Source organism: Phalacrocorax carbo, chromosome 1 (assembly GCF_963921805.1).
Source record: "Phalacrocorax carbo chromosome 1, bPhaCar2.1, whole genome shotgun sequence".
NCBI classification, from domain to species: Eukaryota; Metazoa; Chordata; class Aves; order Suliformes; family Phalacrocoracidae; genus Phalacrocorax; species Phalacrocorax carbo.
In genome coordinates, this window is record NC_087513.1 from 158408933 (window position 1) to 158422769 (window position 13837).

The 13837-nt window shown below is 39.8% G+C and overlaps 1 protein-coding gene across 1 annotated transcript in view; it reads left to right on the top strand.

Annotated features, from left to right (window-relative positions):
* Nucleotides 1-12596, top strand: part of NALCN (sodium leak channel, non-selective) — a 247593-nt gene extending 234997 nt beyond the window's left edge. The window contains exons 37-44 of the mRNA XM_064440627.1: nt 591-684; nt 1475-1607; nt 2109-2224; nt 4535-4692; nt 5352-5502; nt 7669-7818; nt 8491-8608; nt 10333-12596. Coding sequence (XP_064296697.1) covers nt 591-684; nt 1475-1607; nt 2109-2224; nt 4535-4692; nt 5352-5502; nt 7669-7818; nt 8491-8608; nt 10333-10526 — 1114 coding nt within the window. The 3' untranslated portion in view covers nt 10527-12596. The remainder of the gene's footprint in view (nt 1-590; nt 685-1474; nt 1608-2108; nt 2225-4534; nt 4693-5351; nt 5503-7668; nt 7819-8490; nt 8609-10332) is intronic.
* Nucleotides 12597-13837: the final 1241 nt, after the last annotated feature.

The window sequence follows — 13837 nt, forward strand, 5'->3', positions numbered from 1 at the left end:
TGAAGAGCTCTAAATAGAATTTCTGATAGAAGGCACCGAGCCATCTTCCCAGTCTTTGTGCATTGGACCAAATGACACCCGATCCAGCCCAGAGCAGACTGAGAGCTGTTCTTCATTCTGCCAGCTAGGAAATGCTTCAAAGCAGCACTGCACTAGCCACAAGCTGCTGGAACACTGTGTACCTACTGCAGCTTATCAGCATCTCCCAGGAACAGGATCCATATACCAGGCTGATACAGAGAGGGGGCAGTTCTGTGAACTGGCTGTTAAGTGGAGATTTCCCAGTCAATAGCATCATCAGACTTTAGGAAGAGAATGGAGACGGGAGATAGGGTCTGGCCCTGAGTCTGGTTTTGCTCTGTGACAAAATGAGCCAAAATACTCAGACCTGTGTCTGAACTAAGGTTCAGTTATTCTGTCTTAAGTCACGGATTAAATAATTCACTGAGCTCATTCAAATAATACTGTAACTATTTTCAGTTTAAAATAGTAGAACAGTAGAAAGTGGAAATGATTTGCATTTTTTCTTGCCAAGGTTTTAGTTCTGGGATGTGAAATGATATCTCTCTCTCTCTTATTCTTTGAGACAGACATGCAAATTTTTCGTCAGCTGGCAAGGCTATTACTGTACTCTTCAGAATAGTTACGGGAGAAGACTGGAACAAAATTATGCATGACTGCATGGTAAATACAATACTGCCAGTGATAAAGTAGGCAAGAAACAGGAGACACCTTTGCATCTCAAAGTGTTTCCGGTATCTTAGCTTTGTACAAGGAACGTTGTGATTGCCTTTATCTGTTCAAGAGATATAGTGTTTGCTAAACCTCAGAACATGACACATAAATTGCAGTTCCAATCACACACTCACAATGTAACATTTCATGGGACTAGGCTGTTACATGATTTAAAAACAAAAATAAAAAGATGCTTTCAAAATCAGAAGTGCAGTAACTCACTTTCCACTGTTATCTCTGCCTTCACTGTGGCAAGGTGACTTTTCAGATTAACTTTGTCTTTAATGCCTTCACTTTGGCTTATTCTGTGTGAATGGTAGACTTAGTGGCCTCAAAATTTGTCCTGGAATAATTTTATTTTGCCCAAGTAAATTTCTGACTGTGATTTCCATTGCGATGAAAATCACATTCCTTTCCTTTTGAAAATCAATGTGCAGGGAAGGTTTCTGTAAACCACCATGTTTCAGAGCACCAAGTTGCTCCTTTACAGTGGCATAATTCACAATGTGCTTTTTGTGTGGTAGGGAGATCCATGCCTAGGCCTTTTTTGTCATACCTCTCTCAGTTTTCTAATTTCTGATTGCTAAAGGAACAACAAACTGCCCACAGTAATGCCCACAGCATTATTACACATTTGTGAAGCTTTAAAAAAATTATAGTTATAAGTATTGTGTTGATTGCAGAGAAATTAAGAATCTCTTCTTATGATTGATTCACTTTGTTTTCTTTTGTTTTGAAGGTTCAGCCTCCATTTTGTACACCAGATAACAGCACCTACTGGAAAACAGACTGTGGAAATTATGCTGGTGCTCTTATGTATTTCTGTTCATTTTATGTCATCATTGCATACATCATGCTAAATTTGCTTGTTGGTAAGTGAAAATATACATTAATAACAAAAAGATCCATCTCTGCATGTAGTATGTGAGATTTTAGTCTGTTGTGCTATTCAGGTATGAGGTTACCTTGTACCTTCACTATGACCTTATATGCATGCATATGATGTCATGGTATACGCGAAAACTCAGGAAGTTTGGGAATGAAAGTTTTTTGTAGAGTGTAGTTACCCTAAGGAATATTATTTTCTGAGCTTTTCCTTTCTCCAGTTAACATTTTTCCAACATCGTTGGAATTCTCCTAATTGATTTTAGAAGATGTTAGATTAAGCATCTCACCAGCATTTAAGATAAAGCTTTTAAAAAGTGAGCACAGTGAATATTGATGTAGCGTGACAGCTAAAGGCATTTATTAGTGCGAAGTTTGCACAACAGAATTCATATTCTGTTGAAATTCATTGCTGCTTATAGAGATGAACCAGTTAGAATGTAACTACAGACTTTCTTTATAGTGTATTTTGGTTTTGTGGTTTTCAGCTATCATTGTGGAGAATTTCTCGTTGTTTTACTCAACTGAAGAAGACCAACTTTTAAGTTATAATGATCTTAGGCATTTTCAAATTATATGGAACATGGTGGATGACAAAAGAGAGGTAAGAAACTTGATAATGTGCACAGAAATCCAGTAAACTTACATTTTTCCTTGAAAAAAACATAAAGGGAAAGCAAAGTGTGCTGACAAAACTCAGAGTGGTTACTGTTAGGTCATGAAAGTTCAGTGAGCATGATCTAACATTGTTCATGGCCCTTCAAATACTAATCTGTATTCTTTGCTACTGTGAAGTACTTAAAATAGTAGATTTAAAAACAAATGTAGATATTCATAGGATCAATACAATAGCATTTTTAACTCCCAGCTCCCTGAGAGTTGTTCCCTTGGAAGTCTACACTGTCATCTTTTTACATGCCTGATCTTCAGAAGGGCTTTGCTGAGATTTCAGCACTGTCTCCCATAAGATCCTCGTAGAGAAGCTGATGAAGTATAGGCTGGATGAGAAGACGATGATGTGGACTGAACACTGGCTGAATGGCCAGGCCCAGAGGGGAATGACCAGCAGCACAGAGTCTAGTTGGAGGCCGCTAACTACCAGTGTACCCCAGGGATCAATATTGGGTCCAAACCTGTTCAACATTCTCATTAATGATCTGGATGATGGGGCAGAGTGCACCCTCAGCAAGTTTGCAGATGACACCAAACCAGGACGAGTGGCTGATACAGCAGAGGATCGTGCTGCCGTTCAGAGGGAGCTAAACAGGCTGGAGAAATGGGATGACAGGAACTTCATATGGTTCAACAAGGGAAAGTGCAAAGTCCTGCACCTGGAGAGGAGCAACTAGTACATGCAGGGGGATGACAAGATGAAAAGCAGCTTGGCAGGAAAGGACCTGGGGATCCTGGTGGACACCAAGTTGAACATAAGCCAGCAGCGTGCCTTTGTAGCAAAGAGGGCTATTGGTCTCCCTGGCTGCATACAGCAAAGTGTTGCCAGCAGGCCAAGGGAGGGAATCCGTCCGCTCCACTCAGCACTGGTGAGGCCACAGCTGGAGCACTGTGTCCAGTTCTGGGCTCCTTTGTACAACAGAGACATAGACATACTAGAAAGAGTCCAGCGGACGGACACGAAAATGATGAAAGGACTGAAGCATACCTCCTATGAGGAAAGGATGTTCAGCCTGGAGGAGAGAAGGCTCAGGGGAGATCTAATAGATGTATGTAAATACCTGAAGGGAGGGTGCAAAGAGGATGGAGCCAGGGTCTTCTCAGCAGTGCCCAGTGACAAGACAAGGGGCAATGGGCACAAGCTGAAACACAGGAGGTTCTCTCTGAACCTCAGGGAACACTTTTTCACAGTGAGGGTGACAGAGCACTGGCACAGGTTGCCCAGGGAGGTTGTGAAGCCTCCATCCTTAAAGATATTCAAAAGATGTCTGGACATAGTCCTGGGTAACTGGCTTTAGGAAGCCCTGCTTAAACAGAGGGTGTCGGACAAGGTGACCTCCAGAGGTCCCTTAGAACCTCAACCATTCTGTGATTCTGGAATGATAAGATCATCTGGGAAGAATAAGGTGTTCAGATACCCACACAAGTTAAATCATCATCTGAATGATTCATGACATCACTAAGGTTTGAATATGAGCAAGACTATGGTGAAAGAAGTTGGTTGCCTGTAGCTGGCACATGGCTGTGCTGGAGATGGAAGCTGCAGTCTGTACTGATGGAGGCAGAGGGTTCTGCATCCATCATGCCCAGGACTGACAGTATCTCTTTCAGATGTGGAACAACACATCACAGCAATAATAGTTCCAGTCAGGCTTATTTAGCAGAACAAAATATTTAAAGAGTATGGATACCACAGTTTTGGAGGGAAATACTTTCAGTCTTATTTTTTTACAGCACGTCAAAACTGTTGTCACAAAAAGTGCATCATGTGCTAGGTTGACTCTTAGAGCAGAAAACTTTTTACAAGCCAGTAAACTCCCAACATTCTCCTTTCCAAGGAGGTACAGAGGATGGTTTTACAGCCAGGTATAGGCTTGGCTGTGAATGTTTAAATTGTAGTTTAATTTCAGTTTTTCAAAGGCAGCTATTTGGGCATGTAATTCTCATTACAGATTAATGCAAATGGAGAAACTAAATCCCAAGCAATTTTGAACATTTCTGACAAAATTGACAGCACAGATTCCCATTTTCTATCAGTCAAGTAACAGCAAAGACTTCCATGAACTACAGCTGATGTGCATGTGTATATTCTTCAATAATGTATTCACAGTGGCTTAACTAGGCCAGGCTTTGACATGGAGTCTTTGGAGAAATAGTGTTTCTCTCACTGATCAAGTTGAATGTCTGCATTGGTTGTTAGGTCACAGTAATAATTTACCAGCTATTATGCAATTTTACCCAGGGCGTAATCCCTACCTTCCGAGTGAAATTCCTGCTGAGGCTTCTGCGGGGCAGGCTGGAGGTGGATCTCGACAAGGACAAGCTGCTGTTCAAGCACATGTGCTACGAAATGGAACGGCTCCATAATGGTGGTGATGTCACTTTCCATGACGTGCTCAGGTACGCTGAGATTTTTCTCTAAATTTGTACATCAGGTATAAGGGCCTGTGTTTCTCTCCAAGCTGAAGGGTATTCATTAGGCATGGAAAAAGGCAAGATTGTTAGACAGAGAGACATTGCCATTTTAAATGTAATACAAAATTTAGATGTCCCTTTTCCCTGCAAAAAAAATATTTGTGATGGAAAACACAGGTCCTAAGAAATGAGCTCTAAGTAATTGTAATGTTTTCATTTGAGAGAGTTTGTCTTAAACAGCAGTCTTGTGGTGTTCTTGTATCCCAAGCCATGCAAAGTTGTGCCCACATATGTAGCAACATGAAAGTGAATTTGACTAGAAGTAAAATTGAGATGGGGACATTATCCAGGAGTAAACACTTAGGGGGAAAAAAAATCCAAAACCCACAAATGCCCTAGTTGCTTATAGTTCAGCAACTTACCTGTATCGGACAGCTATATGTAGGTGATGGGGTCTTCATTTGTTCCGAGCACCGCAAGTCTCTTCTGGACTCATCTCAGCATTTTTTAGCTTCAAATGTGAATTTATTGTGCACACCTAGATTACATATTTTTTGCACTGTTTTAAGTGTGAGCTTTGATTTTTCTAAATTAAAATGTAATGTCATCAGCATTAAAAAAAAAAAAATCTGTGTTTCCTCCAGCATGCTTTCATATAGGTCTGTTGATATCAGAAAAAGTCTTCAACTGGAAGAGCTGCTTGCTAGGGAACAACTAGAATATACTATAGAAGAGGAGGTGGCTAAACAGACCATACGCATGTGGCTGAAGAAGTGCTTAAAGCGAATCAGAGCAGTAAGTCAAGCTAAACCAGGATCTAAATGGTTGCAGAAATTGTACTGCTCAACAATGCTGGAATTTGCCATCACTATGCTTCATTTACTCTGGAGTCACAATAAATTTATGTGAAGAAGTATGTAGCAGTTGCTAACTCAGCAAAAGAATGTTACAGCTCAATTGAAAGCGCTACAAAAATAAGCATCTTTTGAAGGCAAAAATTGTCTTCCTGCCAAAAATTTATCTGTCTTTTCAATACAGCAGGAAGATGCTTGTGCAGAGACCAAAGTCAAAGGAATAAAGAAAAAACAATGTAATTCGATGAAACTTCATAGGCCTAATCCTTCCTCACAGAATGTACTTGTATCAATTCCTTGCCTCTGCTGGGAGAAGATACCGTGATCAGTCACCAGCAGATGATTCCTCAAAAGGAATCCGTATCAAGATGCATCATTTGAATAAGCCATTACAGTAACTGTGTTTGCAAATTAGCAATGTGTACATGCAAATCAGGTATATGAACCGTGGCACACAGTAGCTGTGTCTATGCCTGGAAACAAAGCAGGGCCAAGGCATTGGCTCGGCACTGGGATGGGGACGCCCATCATCCTCGTTAGCATGTTCCTTGGCACAGTTTTGGCCCGTGCATACTTTTACTCTCCCAGATCACTACCATATGGTCTCGCAGACCACTGCCATAGGAGCATCACTGCCCCCCAGGCATGATTCAGGGTGGAGACTGCTCCCAGTATGCAGTGGTTGAAGCTGTCTGATGTGGTAGTGGGAAGATTAGCCAGATCCTGCAAGTCCTGGCCTGTCACTAGGCTTCAGCACTGCAGGAAATCCCAGTCTGTTTAATTTGCTAGGATAGACTTAGCCAGTGCTTCTGTATTCTGTTTACACAGTGCTTCTGATCATCAGAAACATTTTTGCCTTTGCTCAGGATAGCTACAATATATGCTGGTCAAAGTTTGTCTTGGATTAAATTTCTATTTTAAAATTTCAGGAAATTTTAATTAGATTTTGCAGTTACTTTCCTCTTTTCTTCCAAAAACAACTCTTCTTTTATATAAAAAGCCACAACCTGGTTGCCTTGAGGACTGATGTTTCAGTTAATGTAAGGCTGAGTTCAGGTTTTGGTGCATGTACTTTTTATTTTTATAAAAGCTTACTTGTGGAGGTTGTCCACAGTGATCTGTGATCATGGGATCTGGCTTCTTCTGTTTGTAAATTTATAAAAAAACATAACTGGACAATTTGAATGTAATGTACATTCCAGCTGAAACATTGATGTTCAGGGCATATTCAGATAGGTAGTTTCATTTCGATCTCACCTCTAATAATAACGGCAGTAAATTTAATCTCAGCTCTCAGATCTGGGTTTGTTCAACTCTGTTGTTCATTTCATTATGATATTGAATTACACTATGTTAAAGTAAATATGCTATTCATTTCACTCTAATAATACAGTTCAGATCATTTCACATTACACGAACCTTTTATAAACAGAATGTAATTATGGAATTTAATATATATTTTCTAATATATACTCTCTTGTTAGTCTCTACGTCTCTCTAGAGGGAGCATGTGAAAAATACCCAGGAAAGTGAAACTCTTCCTAAGAGCTGTTTATTTTGATTTAAAAGCAAATTAGATTGTAAGATCAGAATGGTAGTGGTTTTGTTTTTCTATTTGTACTGTAAATCTATACTCAGTCCCAAGGTTTCCACTACTGTTTTATTCAGTCTTATTGACAGCCTGTTCCAAAGTCCATGAAATAAATCAGAAGTTTTTCATTGCCTTCATGTAATTCTTAGTGAATCTATACCAGTTTCCTTGTTTCTTTTTCTTTTCAAGAACTTCTAAGTCATAAATTCAGAACTTTATGTGTTTTTACATTCTAGGTTTAAAACAGCAATTGAGAACTTGCTTTCCACTTCATATAGTATATCATTTTCATCCTCTATCCCCTACATAAAGGTTAGAGGTATGCTGGAAGCCACTTTATTTAAATAGAGACCATCTGATAAATGTAGCTTTATCAGTGCACCTGGTATCCGCATCTGATGCTCACTGTTTGGTTAAATACTTAAGCTTTAAAAAAAAAACAAGCTTTAAAAAAAAATCGAACACTGCGACACATCACTGAGAACATTTTTGTTGTCACACATTGTACCTTGATAGAAACAACAGCAGTCATGCAGCATTATCCATAGTCTACGAGAGAGTCAACAGCAGGAGCTGAGCCGATTTCTGAATCCTCCCAGCATTGAGACAACACAGCCAAGTGAAGAAATGAATGCTATTAATCAGGATAACAGTGCACAGCCAGAGGTATGTTAGCCAGAAGACTAACAGTTACTCAGAACAAATCCAGAAAACTTACAGGGTTCTTATTTGTTCTTTTTTAAACATAATTTTAACTGGAAGAGTTGAAAGCAATATCTTGTTTTGCTTCAGTCTTTGCCTTCAGGTGTGAAGGCAAGATGGGCTAAGGCAATAATTCCCAGGCTTAGTTAGCTGTCTTGCTAGCACCATAAAGGGCAAACTCAGCTGTATGACTCTGGCAGCACCAACTTTCAGCTCTAGCACGGGCTGTGTACAGGCTCAGGGACTTGAAGTTTTCCTGTTCAAGTGTTCTGAAGTAGTTTTTACACTGAGAGTGATAACGTTGGGCATGCTGGGAGCTGTGAGTAGGAGTCCTGCCTGGGCTCTTCCAGGGTAGGGAATGAAGAAGGTACAACATAAGGACTCCACTGTAGAAGGATGAGAACAATTTTATACCCTTCAGTGGGACTGTATAATGGAATTGAGCCCAAATGTCTGGGTTTTTTCCTGTTAGTAGTAGTTTTTGGGGGCAGTAAACAATAGAAGCCATGCTACCTTAAGAAACGGCAATATATTTTGTTTGTATTCATATCTAAAGCTTGGGAATAGAATAGAAAGATAACCCTTAGGATTATGGGGATGGGGAGCTATGACTGAGATTCTTTTTTTTCTGTGCAGACAAGCAGCCAGCAGCAGCTCCTTAGCCCAACACTCTCTGACAGAGGTGGTTATCGACAAGACTCTGCAGATGCTGGGAAGCCTCAGCGGAAATTTGGTCAATGGCGTTTGCCATCAGGTACATTAAAAATGTGTATCAGTATGGTCCCCACATGCCAAATCACTGCTGTACAATAACAAGGCCATGAAAGGCTTTGTGTTTCAGAGTTCTACCTCCCATCTGCTGCTTGCGCTCACGTCAGGGTTTTTCTGCCCTCATGCATGCTGAAATACAGCAACCTCTCCCCTTCCTCCCAGTTCTGAAAGTTTGGAAGATGGGCTCAAGGACTGCCATGGGCAGGTTGTTGGGTGGGTTTTACTTTTTCATATATTTACTCAGGATCTTTGGACTGGGGGCTGTACTGTCCCACATGTTTGGATTGCATCTTGTGCATTTAGAGTTCTCTTTTATCATATAAAGCACAGTGAAAATGAATGAAGTTTTTTCCTAACAAAAGTAATAATTTCTGAGTGCCTTGTCTTGCCTAAGCATACCAGGTGTATGATTTATTTTCCACCAAAATAATACTTTTTTATAGCTTCATTTCAGTCAGGACTTGGCCAGGTATACAACCAGTTTCCCATTTATTTTCTCACCGACAGGAAACATCCTTAAGTTATTCTAGTAACTAGTCTGCTAGAAAAGAAAGGCTAGACTATGCCTTATAGGAGGAGGGTGCTTATAGGAGGGTGGGACAGGTGCATAGGTACGGTCCGAGGCCTTATTAAGTCTTTATCTCAAGAGCACTCTCCACCACCTGAAATAATCTCTCTTAAAGTGCATATTGACCTCTCCCACCTGCCACGTCTTGTGACCAGCAAGTTAGGTGTATGCTTGCTTATCAACCTGCTTTCAGCTGTCATCAGTCAGTCGTACTGAGTCAGAGCACTGCCACTGTTCAGACCTTAATCGTATCTAGGTGGAAGTGGAAGAGATGATCATGCTATGAGTACCGGTAACCCTACTTTTGTGACCAGATTGCTTGTTCAAGAAACAGGACAGCTTAATGAAGAGCTTTCGATTACGTCTTCCACTTAAATGTCATTGAGCAGCAAAGATCAACATTTTGTTGGAACAGAGAGAAAGAGTAAAAGAGGGAACATGGTAAGGAGGAATCGGACTACTGTAGCCAGCTGGATAGGTTTTCAAAGTAAGAATGAAGAGTTCAGGGTTTCCTTTCTTAGCACTGATCTTGGTCCTGTCACTCTTGAATGCTCCTCAGTGGATAGTCTCAGAAATGGAGAGTCACCTCTGTGCACAGTACAAGCTAGCAGATGATAAAGTACTCTGTCCCCAATCCAACAAAGACTTGTATTTAAGATCATGAATAGCATCATGTGTTTTAGTGCTCCCCTAAAGCCATACTAGCACCTTGTTCTGGCTTCTACCCCTAGGCCGTAGGTGGTAGCTCGGTATAGCTGCCCTTCTAAATGCACTTTTCTCTCCCTTTTTCTGCCACTTGCCATTTTCACCATTTTGTCAGCTCAGGTAAGTACTGCCTAAACCATATAGGTTGCAGTTAGCCAGCTAAGAAGAGACCTATTGCGTCAGCTATCCCAGCAGAAGGAAACGAGGCCTTGCTCAGTTAAACTGCTCTGCCAGCTGATTAGTGGGAGCAGGGTGAACAGCTGGAGCTGTTGAACAGCTGAAAAAAAACCACATTATTGCAGAGCTCTACTCTTTCTATACTAAATCAGTTTAAAGCTGCCCCAGTCCAGCTAGTTCTGTATACCTGAATTCTAAGCAAAAATGCCCAAGAAGCAAATCTACTCTAATACAGAACTTTCTGTTTAATTTCGTAGCCCCCAAACCAATAAGCCATTCAGTGTCTTCAGTCAACCTTCGCTTTGGTGGACGATCAACTATGAAATCTGTTGTATGCAAAATGAATCCCATGTCTGATGCTGCTTCTTGTGGATCAGAAGTCAAGAAATGGTGGACAAGACAACTAACGGTGGAGAGTGATGAGAGTGGAGAGGACCTTCTTGATATCTGAGAAAAATTTAAGTCATACTACAACAACCACTTCAAGTACAATCTAATTTTCTATGTCTAGAACTGAAGATGCTGTGTAACGTATGATTTCTTTAAAATCAATGTCATAATTTTTTTTTCAAATGCTTATCCTTCTGCCATGTGAAACATAGCACACACTTGTATGTTAGAATTCACCTCTACAGGTACTAACTGTACTCTAAGAAACCTGTATATAATAGCACTACTAACAAAGCCAGAGAGACTACATTGCCTTTAGCAGACAGAGCGTTGAAAGCTTTCATATGTTCTGTAGCTACATAATGAAAATGATCAATGTATTTTGATATACTCACCTCTGTGTTTTTCTTCAACCTTTACCGTACTTTAAAGTGGCAACACTTTACAATACAGGGGTAATGTATTTCTTCTTTTTGTGTTTTCCTTCAGTTCTTATTTAGTGACATTTCTTTAGAAAGCTTTTATTATTCACAAATGACCTGAAGAGGTCAGCACTGACTTCATGTTCAAGGGAAGTATTTTTACAAAGTACAGATTCTGAATTACAAATCTAAGCTTTTTCTGGACCTTTTTTTAAAATATGCAAGATACAGGATAACTCATTTCAAAATCAGAAGGTGAAGGATTGGCTTTTAAAATGTAAATATCTTTGGGTTTTGGTTAATTATGCAAAGAGCTTGATTTTCATAGAGAAAACAGGAAAAAGGAGAAAAAAAAAGACATGAACACTGTATATTTAAGCATCCAGCAAAAGACCTCCATGTGAAAAACATGGTTTATGCTTCATTTTCAGAATATACTGGTTACATATATGTATGGTGTTATTATTCTCCTGTTAATTGGGTCCCATTTCCTTGTATAGTCATAAGATAACTTTCTTCTTGTCTGTGTGATAAAAATTAGCATGTTGGGGGTTCTAAATACAGAGTAGTATTGTATGGCTTTTAAAATCCAGTTCAGTTTTGCCTGTATAGGTAGAAGTGAATTTTACTTACCCACGTTACGACTCATGCTACAGCACTGCAAAGCTAAGGCATGACACTGTACTGTGGTTAAGTACCTTTGTCCCTTTTATCCCGGTGCATCGTATTTGACGTATTAGCCTTCTTTTATTTTAAGAAGCACCAATAGTGCTACATTATCACTGGTGAAACAGCAGCTGTCCCTTTCATAAAAGTTTTTCCAGTGAAAGGCCAATGCTGTACAGATGAGGAGGTAGAAAAGAAATGCCACAAAATGCAGCAGAGTTTGTTAGTTTCAGAATTGAAGGCTGTCTAAAAACGTGGGGTAAAACGTGGCCATTCCTCATGGAAGAGCTAAGGTTGCAGATTTTGTTGATCGGCCCCCAACTGGGTTTTTTAGCATAGCTGGGACCTTTCTATTACCATTGTTTCCTATGGAAATGATAGGTTGCTCTAACACGGCCTGATGTGAGATCTTGTAAGAGGCTCACAGTTAATGTACATCATCACTTAAAAAATATATCCTTTAAAAAGCAGACAAAAGCCAGTGCTTTGCGATGCTTTCTGGCCAAAATGTCAGTGTAGAGCGGTCAGAATACAGCATTGTTATCACAGATGCCTTCACCATAAATGCAAAATTAGTTTTGGCCATAAAATACAGTTTTCTTGGCATCTATCAATGTTTTGTTCCCTGTGTATGGTTGAACATCGTTTAGGTTTTTTTCAAAAATAGTCATATTGAACACATCTGTATTTTGTGGTTTCTTTATCTGTTTTGGGGTATATTTAAGTTTAAATCTAGTCAGCTGTAACTCTATAGTAACAGAACGTGTGCGTTCTCTTGTTTACTCGATTATGAACCATCAACAAAACTTCATGTGCAAATCCATTATTCTGTGGTCTGTTTGTGCTTGTTTAAGTTGAGCTTTTGTATATATGACAAAAAGATAAATACTGGATTTATAAAATATAGTATCTTTGAGAGTTCAATAATATATTGAACTGCAGATCTTTCTGAGTCATTCTTGCTGCAAATCTTCTTTTTAAAAAATCTGGCGAACATTTTTTCCTTGCCTTGCAGTACTCTGTCAGTAAAAGTGAGTTGCTTTAAGCAATATTCCTCCCTCTGGTCTTCCTTCTAACTGCATTCGTTATATCTGGCTCACCTGTGATAATGCTGCATAGTGACTAGGTGTGTGGTTTGGGCAGGGTTATTTAAAGTGATGCTTTCAAACTCTTCTAATTGGAGGGCCTTTGTTTTTTTCTGGTGAGAAGTCCAGCCACCAACCTCATCAGTACTGCCACAAGGGGCCTCGTTCACAAAATGGGACCGAATAAGGACTGTTCATTATTTATTTTTATTTAACCCACTTTCTTTGTTTGCTTTAGAGCCTGGATGTAAGTAGGTGCAGGTGCACGTGCAGGGTGTGTGGCAGGGGAAAATTTGTGGTAGAAACATTGCAATGGTTTCATAGACTGCCTTCCAGTATCTTCCAAAACACTGGAGATCCCTCAACAATCTAATTTAACCGGCAACGTGGCTTTAAGAATGCAGTGCTCACCTGTTCAGTCCCCCATTTTACTTTTGCGGATATGGGAAGTGAAATGGAGTTACAAAGATATGAAAAGAATATACACTAAAGCACTAGAGACTAGGTTAAGGTGGAAACATCTTTAGTAGGACACCCCCTACTAAAGTGATAACCTGAAGAAAGCGATAACCTTCTACTCTGCAGCAGAGCAACCAACGCACATTTGCACATGAAGGTGAAGAAGCAGAGAGTTGAAAAGTGACTGAAGTTCAAACAGCCTGCACAAACAATGGAGAGGCACAAAGAGGGAATAGTGCATCAAGAAATCAGAGTCAGTCCAGACAGCCTGAGAGAAAAATTCAAGCAAAACCAACCCTAGACAAAGGTAAACAAAAATTTGCCAGGGGAATATTCTTGGCCTTCGGAATTAAATCTAGAGTTATCCTATACAAATGAATAGACTCCTTTTCATCCACTAGGAGAGCTCTGTTCCATAGGAAGCAAGTTGTAAAAGTCTTCATGACTTGGGTGGGCAAAAAGTGTAGTGCACGTTGTCAGTGCTCAAATAAAAAACAGCTTGTGGGAGGTCTGAGAACATGCAGCAAAGATGTATCTCAATATCATTCCAAAGTCAAGTCAGATTTCAGACAATCACTTTTGTAATGAAGAAATTAATAACCTGAAACCATTTGCTACTGGAAGATATCCAACTGAATTAAGAGCTAAAAACATAAAGTACACTTTTATCTGGCAAGCTGAAAATACCATCATTGTTTTAGCTAATGAGAACCAATCAGGCTTAAACATCTTCAAAATAA